We start from the raw sequence: 17,673 nt of genomic DNA on the forward strand, positions 1-17,673 counted from the left end.
AACCTCATTGTTGATACCACGACAATTCGTCCCGGGTTATGTAATTGGATCTGTGTTAAAGGACATGGGCCGAAGCGAGTTATTTGGGCCGATCCACTAAACTCAACCAAGGAGAAGTGAAGGAGAAGCGATGCGACGATGCGAAGTCGCCTCGAAGCTCGGGAGTCGACCATAGATCTTATCGGGTCAAACATATTAAATTAAGAACGAAATTAACTGGATGAATTGATTCGGTTAAATATAATTAAATGTAATAAAACAATATAAGTACGGGGGAGAGGATTGTAATGGGGAATCAAAAAATTATTTTACATGCAATAATACACAAAATTTACGTGGCAATAGCGATAAATACTCATCCAGTTCGGAACTAAAACAATGGTAAGCGTCCCCGCACGTACAGCACTCTGGGAAGAGAAAAGACGTTTTACGATAATTAGTCTTTAAAACATGTGCTGCACTTGTTACTGCTGTCTTAAACTTAAATACTTCAATCACTTCTTTGCATCTGCGATCGTTGATCACCTAGAATCAAATATGATATAATTATTAAACATAGAAATTGTATAAATTGTTTTAATAAAACAAAGATAGCTTCAAAAGGAATAATTTGTTACATTTTCAAGACCACCACGAGATGTGACCTCAATGAACAGCCGATGCAGATCGAGACGGTTTCTTTCCACAACAGGAATCCTTGACAAAAGCCAAAAATATCAGAAATATTCCATGATCAACTGAAATCTTATTCAAGAAAATAAATCAATTAAAGCATATACAATGAACATATTAAAAGAGGATAAAAGCAATTTCCATTTCCCAATACCTTTAAAACAATATTGCATTAACGGTAACCCCCCAAAAAAAACATTCTTAAACCTATTCATGGATTAGCATTTCAAAATTTTTGTGAAAACCAAATAAAAAATGATATCTGACTAACAGATTAAGAACAAACTAGATCTAGTTCCATAAGCCACACACACTTCTTTGCTTTAACAATTCCCAAACCTAATGACTTTTGCTTTCATCTCGCCAAATAAATTTTGTACAACATGAGTAATCATTTTTTTTTTTTGTTTTACAACAAAAGATCAGCTCATATGAACAAAAACCATGAGTAATTGTTGACCAAGAAAAACAAATAAAAAGAGTTATTATTTTTCAAAAATAATTTTTGGGCCAAGGCCCATTTATAATTTGTTTCTTATCGCTTTTCAGATTTTTCTATAGGAAAAATCACCATCCTACAAACGTCTTTCAAACATAGGGAATCACGTCTCTATTCCTTTGAAAGACCATGCCTACACCACTCGACCAAGCAACACTTAGTAGTATACAAGTCATTTATAACCCATCACACACGAGATTGCGAACAAAATTGATTGAAATGTATACAAGGGGTTTAACATTCTCAATCATAATTTGTAAACCAGTAATTTCATCACAAAAAATTTCATATAAGGAAAAAAAAAACTCACTTAAGTTCTTGCCCAGAAAATTGGAAATAATCTTGGAGCGTATCCCAAAAAAGTTCAGGATTTTGGACAAGATCCTCATACGTAGATGTACGAGAGGAACTGCCTTTCTCTACAGTAGAAAATCCATTAGCTGTAACCACTTCAATTTGTGATTTACCTATCGACATTAGTTCCTTTCGGGTGTTTTTGTTTGAGAGGTAGAAATAGTGTTCAACTTTTAGAGATAAAATGAGCATTTAAGCATGATTTTTTTATATAATCTTCTTCTTATCCGGAGTTAGGGGATATAAAATTGTCCTTCTGTCTACACCACATAAAAATAAATTACATTTCTTTCCCTTTTCTACATAGTTCACACGTTAATTAATAGTAATTTACAGCTTGTAGCATAATATTGAAATAATTGTATCGGGTTTTGGAAAATGTCTTAAATGCGATATTAAGAGAATAAGATTTTATTAGAGTTAAAATATTAAGTAAAGTGAACATTTTTTGCTTTAGTATTCGAATAAAATAAATTGGCCATTATTGATTCTTGGTTATATTGTAGTTGATTTGTGGAGAAAGAAATTGCAATGAAAAAGTTTGTAACTGAATTTATTTCTAAAATAAAATGGATTTTTCTATTTAAATATTATCAAAAACTTTTTGGTCAAACCTTTTTCAATGTACAAATAGTCAATTAAAACATTAAATTTAGAGAGTAAATTTTGCCAAATAATTATTTATGAAATGCTCTAAAAAAACAGACTCTGCAAAATTTGGTCATATATTTTCCCATTGAATTTGTTTAAATTAATCATATATATAAAAGTAATGTTTCGATATAATTTTTTACTAGTCCATTTGGTTTTTTAATTTTTAAATCAGAATATTTATCCCTAATATTATTTGAAAAGCCACAATATAAAATATGACATTGTTTTGTAGGAAATTACATACCTATGCCATTGGTTTTAAGACCATTTAAAATAATTTCATTAAGAGTAAAAATATAAGTTAAGCTTTAATTACACTAATAAAATCTTTTAAATATAATAATAATAAAAATTTCAATATAAGAAAAATATATAATATTATTATTTCTCAGGAAATGTTTCATGACTCGGATACTAATCGGCGGTGTAAATCGGATTTTCTGGCCTTTAAGACGGATATGAGTAAAGCTTCTGATTGTGTGGAATGGTCGTTCCTGGAAGCGGTCCTCATGCGGTTGGGTTTTGATGGTCAATGGATTACGTGGATTAAGTGGTGTGTCAGTTCAGCTCTTATCAAGTTCTTCTTAATGGTCAACCTCATGGTTTTGTTTTTCTAGAACAGGGTTTACACTAAGAGGATCCTTTTTCTCTGTATTTGTTTATTCTTTGTACGGAGATTTTGATTGCTAGTATTTAAAAGGCTAAGCGGGAAGTAAAGATTATGGAAATCACGTTAACTCGGGATTGCTCTCAATTTTGTCATCTGTTATTCACATATGATAATCTCTTCTTTCGTAAAGCAGAGGAGAAAGAGTGTAAGACAATTATGGATATTATTGGCAGTTATGGTAAAGCCTCGGGACAAGAAGTCAATATTGATAAATCTTCTATTTTGTTTGGGAAGAAAATCCCGAACCATACTAGAGAGCATCTTAAAACCGTCATTGGTATTACTAAAGAAAGGGGTTGGGCTCTTACTTAGGTATCCCTAAAAGCTTTGAGGGTTCTCGTAATAAGGTCTTCAACTATGTTAATGATAAATTAAGTGATCGGGTGAATGGTTGGTCGGCAAATATTTATCTAGGGGTGGGAAAGAAATTATGATTAAATATGTGGCTTTGGCTCTTCCAACTCATGTCATGTCATGTTTTAAACTTCCCCAGGATTTGACGACTAAGTTAACAAGTGCTAAATCAAATTTTTGGTGGAGGTCAGGTGAGAAGGAACGGATTTTACATTAGGTGGCCTTGGAAAAGCTGTGTGAAGAAAACTGTGATGGAGGTTAGGGGTTTTGAGCTTTGTATAAATTCAACTAGGCCTGGGCAAACGGTTCAAACCGAAAGAACCGAACCAAGAACTAGCAGAGATATGATGACACAAAAGGTTTTCTTGTTGGATATTATAGTGAAGAAGAGAAATAGCAAATTCAACACTAACCTTGATGAGGATCTTCGTGTACAAAGAAACTAGCAGCGACTATCAAATAGCAAAGTATAAGCATCAACCCTTTGAAGTAATTCGATGTCCCTTCCTGCATTAAAACAAACACATACAGAGACCTTTAACAACTTCATGCTGATACACTCAAGATTGGTTTGATAATTAGCTTCAAGATTAACCGACCTGGAGAAAGAATGCTACAACAATAACAGTAATGAACAGTGTAGCCGTCTCAAATAGCTGGAAGTTTAGGTCCATTTGTGCACCCATCATCCATCCGATCACCACACAGAAAGGAACCTATTTATAATCGACAGAATCAAAACTGTCAGAGAATGCTCAGTACTAGACCCAAGTTCACATTTCATATACATACCGCAAACATAGAAATCTGAATGGAGGATCCAATAGCCACTCCCAAAGACAGGTCCTGTAGAGAGGAGAATAAACAGTTAAGAACCTAACAAAGAGAATCATAGACATCAAAATGCAAGAGAATTGTATGCGTACCAGCTTGTCTTTCATGGCAAACATAATAGCTCCTGCATGTTCAGCCGCATTCCCAACTATAGGAAGCAAGATGACACTGATAAAAGAGATTGGTATCTTCCATGACACCGAAGCACCCTGTTTCATATCGACAAACAAAAGAAAAACACAAAACCATAAGAACAAGAAGTCATAAAAGTTGCATTGCAATGTAATGTTGTCCTGATCATGTCAAAATGAAGAAACAGAACAACTTGATAATACAAGATCTTCATAAGAATGAAATACGGAAACGGGTCATTAGTTGTTACCTCTATGGCATCAACAAGATAGCCAGAAAGAATAGAGACCCAAGCCGTAAAGATTGAAAGCCAGATGATAGCTTCCCACTTGGAGATCTCAGGATCTTCATCATCTTCTGACATTTCTGTGTTCTGGTTTCTTTCCTATAATTTACAGCAGAGATAAGTTAAAGTAGAAGAGAGAGTTGGCAACTCCCATTGGACAGAGCCCGTAAAACTGGCAAGCATCATCTGTGGTTCTAGTAGCTAATGAAAACTCCAAATTTAAAAAAATCTAAATGATGAAACTGGTTGTAACTAGTAAGAAACAGTTTTATAGTTGTAGTTAACTTAAAATACAAGTAACCTCGGTATAAACACTTGGCTGGCTCTTTAACTGGAAAAAGATATAAGCTGCATAGGCAACGAGCATTATGCAACTGATAAATCTTGAGAGAGCAAGCTCTGATGACCCAGCATGAACCTCACTCTGCGTGTAATGAAGAACTGTGGGGAAAAGTAGCCCCATGAATGCCATCAAAAGCATGCCCGAACTCACAACTGCATTTCCCTGTATTGCAGAAGAAATAAGCTCGGAAACAACAAGAACAAGATTGACCAAAAAAAAAAAGAAAAAGAAATAATGATACGCCTACTTACTTTGTCGAAGACTTGATCGTTCCGGGAAAACACAAGGCCGCCGAAGAAAAAGGCACAGCCAAGTACAAGTAACATGTTAGAAAGAATTGAGCCTAGCAGCGTCAACTGTACAACGCGTATCATCCCGTTTTTCAGAGCGATAATCGATATGATCAGCTCTATCACGTTTCCAAATGTAGCATTCAGGAGGCCTCCAACTGTGTAAATTGTCTAGCACGTCAAAAACATATATCAGGAGAAAAGAAGTGTAACGGAAGAAATCAAGTCGTACCGGTTGAACCTGTGTAGCAAGCCAATTGCCTGATACAAAACAAAACGGTCAGTGTTTGATAATATGGTAAGTAAAGAGTTACAAGTGCAGGCAACGACTTACTCTGTGGCATATCCCAGACGTTCAGCCAATGGTGTGATGCCTACTAAGCTTAGTAAGAAGAACCATCCCTGAGCCACAGCAAGAATCATTTCTCGAGACTTAACAAGAAGAAACAAAAATGTTACGAATAGTAAACCTGTAACCACTACTACTCACCTTATTAGCTGTCACGTAATATAGACTAGTATTGCCGAAGGACCGAAAGGCAACAAAAGATTGAGTTTATTCGATAAAATCACGATCTTGAAGCTCTGTACCACACTGTTCCTAGGTGCTTTAGCTCTGCGTTCTCGATGCAATCCTTGCTCCATCAAAGAAGCTGCATTTGTTTGTGGGGAATCTGTTTCTTGTTCCAGAAGGCTTTTAAGCTCAACTTCATTAACCAACTCCATCTGTTTACAGTAATAATATATTTCTTAAACTGACATTGAGGAACCAAATAAAACTGAGACAAGACGTGATCATGAACTAACTTACTTCTACCTGCGCCTGCATAAGAGAAGACACCTTACAACAACCCGTAGACTTGACCAAGTTGCTGAACATCAAATATAGTTCCGTACAAGAGATTTGTGATCTCATTGATCTGTGATCAGAAAGTCAAGTCCTTGTTCACTACTATATACAATGTGACACATGATTACAAGCACGATAAGCATCCACTCACTCCTTGCACGGGGAAGAAGATACAACAAATAAATCTTTTAATTGTTTATGGAACTCAAGTACTAAATTATTTAAAGGTATCCATTTCTTATATTCCTTTGTTCCTTAAAGGTGCTACACCGAAGCACGCTTCCATATCTTGAAGCTCAAACTTGTTTTGCAGCTTAAGGCCCGATGCTGCATTTTATTTTTTTAATCCACATTTTTCAGTAAATCCATCTGGAACTCATCTTAAGAGCTACTAATCGAACCATCCAAGAACCACGATACAATCTTTGCAGAAGAATTTCTGCAATCTTACGCCAAATTGCTCACAAAATTGTTCGAGTAAGACTTAACTGTAGGTAGTGTCATCTTATTTGAACCTTTTATGAATATCAAATTCAACATAAAATCGTCCATAACCTGTTCTAAGAAAAGAAGAGACCTTCCAATCTTCCCATCATAGTAGTTATCAAGGTGATTTTACAGATTTGTAAACCTAAGCCCCTCAGAGAAGTACACAATGTAAGGGAAGGTAAAAACCTTAAAATGGGGCTACTTTTCATATGTTATGCAACAAACTCTAGAATCTCAAATGTACATGTAAGATGGTGTGTTCCTGAGGTCATCAGGGTTTACTTTTATGACACAAACTGCTTCACATATTAGATTTGTGTTCTTTCTGGTTGGTTTATATATCATCTGTCAAGAGATAAGAACACAAAAAACACGTTTCAGCACAGATATGATGACACAAAAGGTTTTCTTGTTGGATATTGTAGTGAAGAAGAGAACTAGCAAATTCAACACTAACCTTGATGAGGATCTTCGTGTACGAAGAAACTAGCAGCGACTATCAAATAGCAAAGTATAAGCATCAACCCTTTGAAGTAATTCGATGTCCCTTCCTGCATTAAAACAAACACACACAGAGACCTTTAACAACTTCATGCTGATACACTCAAGATTAGTTTGATAATTAGCTTCAAGATTAACCGACCTGGAGAAAGAATGCTACAACAATAACAGTTATAAACAGTGTAGCCGTCTCAAATAGCTGGAAATTTAGGTCCATTTGTGCACCCATCATCCATCCGATCACCACACAGAAAGGAACCTATTTATAATCGACAGAATCAAAATTATCAGAGAATGTTCAGTACTAGACTCAAGTTAACATTTCATATACATACCGCAAACATAGAAATCTGAATGGAGGATCCAATAGCCACTCCCAAAGACAGGTCCTGTAGAGGAGAATAACAGTTACGAACCTAACGAAAAGAATCATAGACATCAAAATGCAAGAGAATTGTATGCGTACCAGCTTGTCTTTCATGGCAAACATAATAGCACCTGCATGTTCAGCCGCATTCCCAACTATAGGAAGCAAGATGACACTGATAAAAGAGATTGGTATCTTCCATGATACCGAAGCACCCTGTTAACAGTTTCAAAAACAAAAAGTGAAAACCGTAAGCCAAACTCATAAACTAGCATTGCAATTCTGTCCTGATCATATGGAAAGAAACAAACATGCCAAGTTAATACTGTAAGATCTTCATAAGGAATAATGAAATACAAAACAAAAAAAGCTCGCTATTTACCTCTATGGCATCAACAAGATAACCGGAAAGAAGAGAGACCCAAGCCGTTAAGATTGAAAGCCAGATGATAGCTTCCCACTTGGAGATCTCAGGATCTTCATCATCATCTGAAGATTCTTCGTTCTCGCTTGTTTCCTATAATTTATAGGGTTTACCAAACAACAGAGATAAGTCCAAGTAAAAGAAAGAGGTGTAAGCCACTAAGTTTAATGGCCATTGGTTTATAAAAAAGAAATTGAAGAGACCCCGTAAAATTGGCAATCATCTATGGTCATGACTCATGATCAAATGATGAAACTGGTTTAACTTGTAAGAAACAATATTTGTATTTGTAGTTATCTTAATCTATCGTCTCCTGGCTTATAAGAAAAAGTCATCAAAGGTCAAAGACAACAAACCTCGGTAAGAGCAGTATAAGAACTCGGCTGGCTCTTTAACTGGTAAAAGAGGTAAGCAGCATAGGCAACGAGCATTACGCAACTGCTGAATCTTGAGAGAGCAAGCTCCGATGACCCAGCATGAACCTCACTGTGCGTGTAATGAAGAACTGTGGGGAAGAGTAATCCCATGACAGCCATCAAAAGCAATCCTGAATTCACAACGGCGTTTCCCTGGTGTTACAGAATAGATAACCTCAGAAACATGGTACATATTACAGAACAAATACATTGAAGAAAAGAAGAGAACAAGTGAATGATATGCCTACTTTGTCAAAGACTTGCTCTTTCTGGGAATATACAAGACCACCACAAAAAAAGGCGCAGCCAAGTACAAGCAACATGTTAGAAAGGATGGAGCCGAGCAGTGTCAGCTGAACAACGCGTATCATTCCAGTTTTAAGAGCGAAAATCGATATGATCAGCTCTGTCACGTTTCCAAATGTAGCGTTTAGGAGGCCTCCAACTGTTACATTTGTATACCACGTCAAAAAGATATCAGGAGAAAACGAGGTAAACACCGAAATAGAATGGCTATCACAAGAATCATACCAGTTGAACCCGTGTAACAAGCCAATTGCCTGTCACAAAATAAATGGTTACTTATACATAAGCCTCGCTGATTGAAATGATAACTCAAGAGTAACAAGTGCGAGCAACAACTTACTCTGTGGCATATCCGAGACGTTCAGCTAATGGTGTGATGCCTACTAAGCTCAGTAAGAAGATCCACCCCTGAGCCACAAGAATCATTTCTTAAGACATAAGCATAGGAAACGAAACTACCAAGGATAGTACCCGAAACTACAAGTGCTCACCTTATTATCTGTCAAGTAATGGAGTAGTATAGCTAGAGGACCAAAAGGCAACAAAAGATTGAGCTTATTAGACAAAATAACAATCTTGAAGCTCTGGAGCACACTGTTGTTAGGTGTTTTAGTAGCACGTTCGCGAAAACTTGGAGAAAGTGATCCTTGTTCCATCAAGGAAGATGCTTTTCTTTGAGGGGAATCAGTATCTCGTCTGAAAAGGCTTTTGTGCTCAACATCATTAACCAAACCCATCTGTTCAAAGTTGTAATCTTTCCATTAAGCTGGCAATGAGGGAGCCAATATAACTTGAGTAAAGACGTGATAGATGGTGAACTATATAACTTACTTCAACCTGCGCCTGAATAAGAGCTGGCACCTTACAACAACCCATAGACTCTTGCTAACAACACATGAAAAAGAGGATTTACTCTTCTTCTACAACCTGAAGATGGAGAAACATTCTAATAAAATGTAAAACCCAAATCTTGAAATGCTTAGGGTATGAAAGCTTAGGAGACCAATTCATCAAAATATCAAAAGATCATTGCTTTTACAAATAAAGAGGAACATTGCAATGAAATCAGAACAGTGAATCAGTTCATAACCCTGACGGTTTGAAGATATCAACTAAAGAAGATCGAAGGGGACGATTAAAGAAACGGTAAAAGAGATCAGAAAGGGGTTTAACCTAGAAGTCAACCAAGGGTCAGAGAAGAAAGACTTGAACAAGTTGCAGAAATCAAATCAAAAGCAATTATAAACTCAACTCAACTCAACTCCAACAAAAAAAAAAAAAAAAAAAAAAAAAACTTTGAATTCGTCTTCTTCTTCTTTCGATCTGTTGGAGATGGTCCAATGGTATGGAGAAGCCTAATCAGTCTACGAATATTTGATATATGGATCGTAGGGGATTGGTTATAGTTACAAGACGAGAGAGAGAGAGAGAGAGAGAGAGAGAGAGAGGGGTTTGTGATCTGAGTGATAAAAAGAATCTCCCAGAGATCTCAGAGATGTGTCAGTAAAGAGCTGTGATCAAGGAACTTTCCTTCTTCTTCTTCTTCTTCTGCTACTTAAATTTTTTTCATCACCCCAGTTTTGAAGACAAAAAGACCCACTTTCTATTTCTTTTTTTTTTCAAAAACAAAAACTCTATATAATTAATAAAATTGATTTTTTACCTTCAAAAGAATTGGACATTTTATCTAGTTTCCAATTGTTTTATTTTTATTGTTTCTTGAATCATCAAAATATATGTGAATTGTGAATTACCGAATCAAGAAAAGTAAAACAAGTGGATCCCTCAAACGTGACGTGTTACCATAGTCCAGAATAAAATAAATAAACTAGTATATATCGACCGCATCACGTAATCCCATTATCTTTCTTTCTATTGATCTGATTACAACGTGGACTAATAATCCAAGTACAAATTACGAGATTTGTGATCTTAAAACGTATCAAAAGGAACAATAAAAGGTACTGTATATTACAAATACCTCTACGTTTGACCAAACAGATTAATCTGATCAATGACTTCATACTGATTAACACAAATCAAGATGCATAGCTGATACAATCATACAGATCAATATAATAAAATCGATAGATAAACCAATACTTAATGAGAGAGCTCGCCACAATCTTGGAAGTTCGTCACAGTTGAATGACCACGTCCCAAAGATACATTTCCTTCTCCGGAACTCCTAATGTAAACGTAACCAAACCCGATTCCTGTTCATACCGGTACTCCACATCCTCTGAATCCACCGTGACATTTCTTGGTCGTCGAATAGAAGAGTAAACACCAACCAAACCACTGCCTCTAAGTTTCATCCTAACGACAAAGTTGCTACTCCCTTCATCATCATCGTATCTTAAACTCACTATGGCTCCTCCAGAGTTAAACATCTCCATAAGTCCCACCGGAGCAAACTTACTTCCGTCGGTAAATTCCTTCACCGGAATCACAGTGAAGACTTCGTATTCACGTGACTTCAATGTGACTGTTAGTGATGCATCCTTGGGAAGATACACCAACTCTCCTAGTAACACAAATACACATTAAGAAAGTGTTTTTTTTTTTTTTTTTTTATTATTTTGAAGTCAAATCAGAGTATTTGAGTTTGTGTACTACCTCTGAGATGGGAATAGACGATTGAATCGCCTGACCACTCCTCAAAGGCTGCGACTTTATGGATGTAATGGACATCATTGGTTCGGACATAACCAGAAATTGTCCCAGGTTCTTGGTCATGGATCAAGTTTCTCTTCTCGTTCTTACACCATCCAGCGCCTTGGCAGTTAAAGACTCCCATAACACCGGTGAATTCGTTCAAGTTCCATATTTTCATTAAACTTGAAAAAGTTATCAACATGCAACAGTACTTAGTTAAAGATTTAAGACTCTTTTCTTCTCTTCCAGGGCAAGGGAAAGCTATAGATTAGATACCTTTTAGTGTCTCTGACTGGATCACTAAAGAAGCAATCACGGGTTGGTCTTCCGGGAAGCTTTGCTCTGAGTATCGAGCCATCTCCAAGTACTAGCTTTCTCAAAAGGTTGAAGTCATGTTGTCCTGGTTTGTCACTGTTTCACATGTTTTAATGTCTAGAGTTAATTACTTGCAACTCATTTTACCTTATGATATACTTTGTTTGTTAAATGCTATTGAACCCTATGATTACCTGACGTAAATGGCACATCCTCCAACCGCGCGAGCTGCTGCATGATATTCAGCCATCGGATGCAAACTCTGTAATGAGAAACAGATAGATTCATTCACAAGTTCAAAAAGTTTGTTAACGTTAAATGTTGAATCAAATCAACGTACATGAAACATGTCCCAATCCGGCTGCATAAACTCTCCAAGGAAAAGTGTGTTATACGCAACAGAAGCAATGTGGATAGTGTGTGAAGCCGGATCTCTAGGCCAGAAATCGTCTGATGCCCTTATAACAGCCGTCTTTTTTGAGCTATAAGTACCATTATAAGAAGAAAACATAAGGGTATTGTAACGATTATGGATAAAATCAGTGTGAGAAGAACAATGTTGCAAGGCTCACCTGTAGAGACCATCTGTGTTATGACTCATGCAAGAGATGATACCATTGTCAGGGAAGTTTCTTGAAATGGAAGCTTCCAAAGCCTGGTGATACTTCTTTGCAAGTTTGACCCGACCGCCATGCCCAGCTCCAAGAGTTTCCAGAATGTTTTGGACGTCTACTTTGACACCATCGATCCCAACGGATGCAAGATACGAGTGAAGGTCGTTATAGAAGCTAAAGACTTTCTCAGGATTCACCAAACCGAGCCCGTTCTTAGTAATGCTTTCTAGACATCCACAATTCTCGTTGGACATAACTCCTGGTGAAGAAACTGGATACGCAACCTTGGATTCGTAGTGTTCCATACCAGCAACGCCTGGTTTGACTCCTCCCCAGTATCCCGTTATTGCATGCCAAACATAAACATACTTGAGTGAGTTGTTACTCTTAATGTCTGTGATAACATGTCCAAGACTCAGTGCAGGGTCATCCACCCGGTGGCCCTCTTTGCCATCTTTCTGAAACTTGTGGTTCTCCTTGATGTGAGTTAACCTGTTTGCAAAACTGAAGAAAACACAAAAAGATAGAAACAGAGTGGCTATTAGCTAAAAGAAAGTATGAGATCATGACAAAACTATAATATATAAATAGGTTGTTTTCAATGAGAGCTTGGTTAATTACTTACTTGGCAGAATTATCAGCGTTAAATTCTACACTAGTCTCATCCATGCCAACAGATTGCCATCCATCATCAATTATGACAAATTTTGGGGTAATACCACCAGCTTTGAGGCTACAGACAATAATAGTTGCAGGTTTGGTTAAGTTTACAATTTACATGTTAAATAAAGCCACCTGAAAAAGCATGAAGTGTGATTTTGAGTCAAGAGTCATACTCATGAGTACCTTTCAAGACCTTGCTTGACGTCTTTGGCTGTGACATTAGTATAGAATGCATCCCAAGTGCACCAACCAAACCAGTTCAACATATCTGGCATCTGAACACCACAACAAAAAGGGGAAATTTCAGAATTTTACTTTTGCTTAAATAACCAAAGATCACATAAAAAGTCTAAGTGTTGTTCCTTACTTTCTTTCGCTCCCGGTGTGAAAATGTCTGAAGATGTTGCTCAACAGCCCTAGCAAACAAATCATACAAGTATAAAAATTATAAACACTAACCTTATGGATATAAAAGAAATCAAACAATTTTGAGTTAAGAAACGTTACATACTTGACAGCTTTGGTAATGACATCAAAAGGGTCGGAGCCAGCAGCCACAAAAACCAAATGATTCCCCTCAAATTTGTCAACAGTTGGATCACCTTTTGACCATACAACAAACCATATAAATCTCAAGAGATAATCATACAAAAAAAAAATCTCCAACTCAAAATCTAGCTAGTGGTGTGAATTACTAAAAGAACCAAGTGGATTATATCTACCGCTTTCAAGACAAATCTCAAGCTCATTAGCCTCGTTCCCTTGCAAAACAGCCCTGAAGTCTCCTTCGAGTATAGGCAAGAATACAACGTACGAGGAAGCTGACTGATCTCCTCCTAAATCTGATCCTTGGTTTGCTTCCACGATCAGAAATTGAGTCTCGCAAGGAATCTCTTTCCCATTAGTACCCATTCTTTGTGTCATCCACCATAATTTAAACCGGAAGACACACATAAACCTCAAGTCTCTGCCCAAGAAAAAAATAAAAATATATCGAAAACAGACATTTTATACCCTAAGAAAAATGTGACATTAACAAGAGAAGTATAGAGAAGGGATTGAAATAGAGTACTCGAGTTTGCCTAGGGAGAAGACGCGGTGGCTTCCGGTTTGATCCGAGGTGACGCCGATGAACGCGCCGTTGGTTAAGGCGTTTCCTGAAGCGGGAGTGACTAAAACATTATCCGGCACGCCGTGAAGAACACGGTGACCTAGCACCACCAAATCGGAGTTGGTAACGCTGATTCCGGCGCCAACGGTCATTGTTACTTCCTTCGTCAAAGTAGTAAATAATGAAACCTCGAGACTCACGCTACTCTCGAGAGTGAGATAATAAGTTGGACAAGATAAGGGTACTTATTTATAGAACGTTATCGATGACGTTTCATTCATATATATCTAGCGGACACGAAAATGCAAAACAAAAATAGTATAATAAGAAAGACGTTCATATGGTACATACATTTATTTGAATAATAGAATTTGGAAATTTCGGTAAATTTCTATTTCTTGTAATCATTGATTAGAGAATAACGTTAGTCAAATTGTATGGCATAAATCCGAAACATATTTTTAAAAACGATAATCATTTTAGCTTACGCGGACGTGATTAGATAATCAAAGTTTTGACATACTTATTGCATAACGGATATGATTCTTGACTGTGTAATGGTGGTCGAATATATTTTTTATGTTTAGTTTATTTCTTGTCAATACTTTTTTTTATTAACCATTGAAATATCATGCCAAATCTCAAACACTCGTTTGTCCAAAAAAAAATAAAAAAAAAATCTCAAGCACGCTTCTCATAGAAATCAAATTTTTCTTGTCAACAAAAATATTTGCAGATGACCAAAAGTGATTGAAATTGCCGTTAAAAGAACTAAAAAAGAAAGCATACAGAGTGAATATCTCAACTACTGATCCATTACTATTTGGAACTTTTTCTTTAATTCATGAGTATTAAAAAATACTATTATTTAACATGTTTTCCCAATTTGTATGAACTAAAAAACAATAGTTTTAATTTTATTAAAAACGCTTTTTCAAACATAGAAAATCTAAATTTATATGAGATTATATACGAACATAACCTCACTACAAATGCATGGAACTTGTTAAGTATAAAAGATTCTCCACCTTCACATATAAAAATCGAAAATGATATGAACCGAACATTTGGGGGTGTTTATTATGAATCATAATATGCGATTTATAGTGAAAGTTAAAGGGGAAACAATAATTACTCGTATGGATTATGCAGTAGTATTAGAAAATCTTTTAAGAAAAGGAAACAAGTAAAATATATTTGCATGCGGAAAGATCTATTATTGAATTGTTGTCAGTGATCATTAATAGAGCGGCGCAGATCTGGAATGTACTGAGCCCACCACATGCACGACCATTGGACGGTTTGTTCTAAAATAAGGTCACCCCCATTACCAATGCCAACAACACTCGAAGCAAGTGAATTTCGATCATTTGTCGGAAATAATATGTACTCCCTCTGTCCCACAAAGATTGATGTTATGTGATTTTTTTTTGTCCCACAAAATTTGATGTTTTACCATTTTAAATTAACTAATATTTAACTTTTATTAATTTCAAGAAGTGATCATTAAGAAAACTCAATAGTCATTGGTTTATAAATATTTAATACTTTTAGTAAAAAACAATATTGTAAATAATCATTGTTTCTTAATTTGTGTGAAGTCCCTCAAACATCAATTTTTGAGGGACAGAGGGAGTATATAACTTCGACACAAAGAAAGCTTACTTCCCTACATTCATTAGTAAAAGAACCTTTTGAAGGAGAAAAAGAAAAGAAAAAGAGGAAAGAAAGAAGCTCAAATGAGCCAAGTAAATAAAAACGGAAAAAATATCATTAAAATCCCCAAATCTACATTTTCGTTGATTTAAAGCCTGAATTCTGCTTTTGGAGAAAAAAAACACAATTTATTTGTTGACTTCCAAATAAATCGCAAATTCTCGTTGACCTAGCTTTTTGAGGCACAACATTAAGTGATCAAACGGAGAAATTAAACGGGGTTAACTATCTGTTAACGAGATCCGTTAATAGCAAAACAACGCTGTTTATAACATCCTAAAACCCCCAAATAAAGAAATCGATTCTTAATTTCCCCAATTCATAAACCCTAATCGATCTTAATTTATATTTTCTTTTTCAATTTCTCTTTTCTTCTTCGATTTCTCTCATCTTCTTCGAGTTGACGAGATAAGTTCTAGCTCAGAGACATCGGTGGTTGCTTCGTTCGACCGTGGAGTGCCATTGAAGTGTGTTTGTGGAGTTGGTGTAACGATCTTTACATCGAGAACTAAAGAGAATCCTGGTCGACCGTTCTTCCGATGTATAACAAAAAGATATCTGGAATCTTCTCGTCATCGAAGATATCATGTTCGATTATGGTTAGATCGATTAAGGTTTGTGAATTGGGGAAATTTAGAATCGATTTCTCAATTTGGAGGTTTTTTAGGGTGCTATAAACAGCGTCGTTTTGCTATTAACGGATCTCGTTAACGGATAATTAACCCCGTTTAATTTTTCCATTTGATCACTTAACGTTGTGCCTCAAAAAGCTAAGTCAACGAGAGTTTGCAATTTATTTGGAAGTCAACAAATAATTGGTGTCTTTTTCCACCAAAAACAGAGTACAGGATTTAAATCAACGAAAATGTAGACTTGGGGATTTTAATGACATTTTCCCAAATAAAAACCTTTGGACCATAGTGCTTTATGAAAACCCAATCCTCTAGTAGTTGTGTTTATGTAAAACTCGAATTATATATATCTCTATATATAGTCTATATAGTGAGAGAGTCTGGTGGAGGAAATGTAACTATCCTCTAGAATGAAAGTGATAGAATAGAGTTTTTTTTTAATTGAATGTAAAAATTTAGAATTTTTTAACAAATGTGGTATATTCTGAAACTAAACTTATGGGTTCTACTATATTGGTGTACTTCTTTGAGTAAATACCACAAGACACGAGTAAAATGACAAAATTAACCCTCATGATATTTGATTCTTTATCTTTTTGTTTTTCTAAATGAGACATATTATTTTTCAATTTGTTATGTTGTTTTTTCATCTTCTCTGCCCAATTTCTAATTAAAATGAAGAACTCTTTTTTTTTTTTTCGTTATTGCCTAAACTAACCGAACCGAAACAAATACACACCAACTTTGACTCAGTAAGCCAAGAGCGAGTCGCGGAGTGAATCTCCGCCGTCCTAGACTGTCATGACGTTCCTTTCCGTGAAACGCCTCGGTGGCGTTCTCGCGGCGAAGACGATCGCTTTCAGCGGGGCTGATGTAACGCTCCAGAATGCATGTGGTTGGAATCCTCTGCACGAGGCTTTGTGTCGTCAGAACTCAGAGATCACGAAAGCTGTTCTCTGAAGCCACCACCGTTCGGCATGGTGCAAATGGAGACAAAGACTTCATCATCTCGTGCTCAGCCGCATGAGATATTTTTACATGGAGATATTGTTTCACTTCGAAAGCTCCGTAATACCGTTTAATAGACAACTATTTTAGGACAAGATGTTGCCATTTGTAGACATTCAACCTTTAATGGACAACTGTTTCAGTTTGTCTATCAGTAGTTTCAAAATGTCCTCCAAGCTATCATTTTGTTATGTAATTCAATTTCTCAATTTTAACAGATACGTTCTTTGCATTTTCAGTATATCCACACCAATTAAATAGTTGTCACCAGTCTACTTTTATGTCCACACTCTATTTTATGTCCACGCCCACTTGTCAACCAATACACATGTCTACTATATATGTCATATTGTCCTCCACATGCTTCATAGTTACAAGGACATTTTAATGAATTATATTGTCCACAACTCAGTATTAAATTGTTGGCACATACAACATCAAAATTAGTATCTCTCACAATTTATGTTCACAAATCTCTATCTTCGTCTACCTTCCTTTTAATCCATTTATTCTTA

General features: G+C 36.1%; 3 protein-coding genes and 1 long non-coding RNA gene across 8 annotated transcripts; all 4 read right to left on the minus strand.

Annotated features, from left to right (window-relative positions):
* Positions 1 to 217: 217 nt before the first annotated feature.
* Positions 218 to 1,910, minus strand: LOC147924921 (uncharacterized). The gene is made up of 3 exons (XR_015586432.1): positions 1,482 to 1,910; positions 618 to 696; positions 218 to 525 (listed from the first exon to the last, which is right to left on the minus strand). It is a non-coding gene; the product is annotated as an uncharacterized LOC147924921 (long non-coding RNA).
* A 1,684-nt stretch (positions 1,911 to 3,594) lies between these two features.
* On the minus strand, positions 3,595 to 5,814 carry LOC104760042 (putative vacuolar cation/proton exchanger 6). The gene is made up of 10 exons (XM_087497008.1): positions 5,614 to 5,814; positions 5,423 to 5,520; positions 5,321 to 5,349; positions 5,050 to 5,246; positions 4,757 to 4,960; positions 4,420 to 4,554; positions 4,130 to 4,246; positions 3,996 to 4,049; positions 3,803 to 3,919; positions 3,595 to 3,710 (listed from the first exon to the last, which is right to left on the minus strand). The coding sequence occupies exons 1-10, from the start codon at positions 5,812 to 5,814 to the stop codon at positions 3,612 to 3,614; spliced, it is 1,251 nt and encodes a 416-aa protein (XP_087353134.1). The 3' UTR covers positions 3,595 to 3,611.
* Positions 5,815 to 6,446: 632 nt separating this feature from the next.
* On the minus strand, positions 6,447 to 10,162 carry LOC104758855 (vacuolar cation/proton exchanger 5). Of its 5 annotated transcripts, none has more exons than XM_087494478.1 (13): positions 10,105 to 10,162; positions 9,273 to 9,368; positions 8,933 to 9,178; positions 8,782 to 8,849; positions 8,667 to 8,695; positions 8,384 to 8,580; positions 8,076 to 8,288; positions 7,678 to 7,812; positions 7,395 to 7,511; positions 7,264 to 7,317; positions 7,071 to 7,187; positions 6,885 to 6,978; positions 6,447 to 6,772 (listed from the first exon to the last, which is right to left on the minus strand). In XM_087494478.1, the coding sequence occupies exons 2-13, from the start codon at positions 9,315 to 9,317 to the stop codon at positions 6,762 to 6,764; spliced, it is 1,326 nt and encodes a 441-aa protein (XP_087350604.1). In that variant the 5' UTR covers positions 9,318 to 9,368; positions 10,105 to 10,162; the 3' UTR covers positions 6,447 to 6,761. The 5 variants fall into 5 exon arrangements, with proteins under 5 accessions (XP_087350604.1, XP_010480115.1, XP_087350603.1 ...); XM_010481813.3 differs by lacking the exon at positions 10,105 to 10,162 and adding an exon at positions 9,615 to 10,054; XM_087494477.1 differs by lacking the exon at positions 10,105 to 10,162 and adding an exon at positions 9,532 to 10,052.
* A 131-nt stretch (positions 10,163 to 10,293) lies between these two features.
* On the minus strand, positions 10,294 to 15,781 carry LOC104758856 (putative galactinol--sucrose galactosyltransferase 1). Its single transcript, XM_010481816.3, has 12 exons — positions 13,764 to 15,781; positions 13,414 to 13,658; positions 13,203 to 13,293; positions 13,059 to 13,107; positions 12,875 to 12,966; positions 12,654 to 12,761; positions 11,987 to 12,532; positions 11,755 to 11,896; positions 11,609 to 11,676; positions 11,376 to 11,510; positions 11,061 to 11,281; positions 10,294 to 10,968 (listed from the first exon to the last, which is right to left on the minus strand). Exons 1-12 carry the CDS (start codon positions 13,952 to 13,954, stop codon positions 10,580 to 10,582), a joined length of 2,277 nt encoding a protein of 758 aa, XP_010480118.1. The 5' UTR covers positions 13,955 to 15,781; the 3' UTR covers positions 10,294 to 10,579.
* Positions 15,782 to 17,673: the final 1,892 nt, after the last annotated feature.

Source organism: Camelina sativa, chromosome 17 (genome assembly GCF_030686135.1).
Source record: "Camelina sativa cultivar CO46 ecotype springtype chromosome 17, ASM3068613v1".
In the NCBI taxonomy this organism is placed as follows: domain Eukaryota; kingdom Viridiplantae; phylum Streptophyta; class Magnoliopsida; order Brassicales; family Brassicaceae; genus Camelina; species Camelina sativa.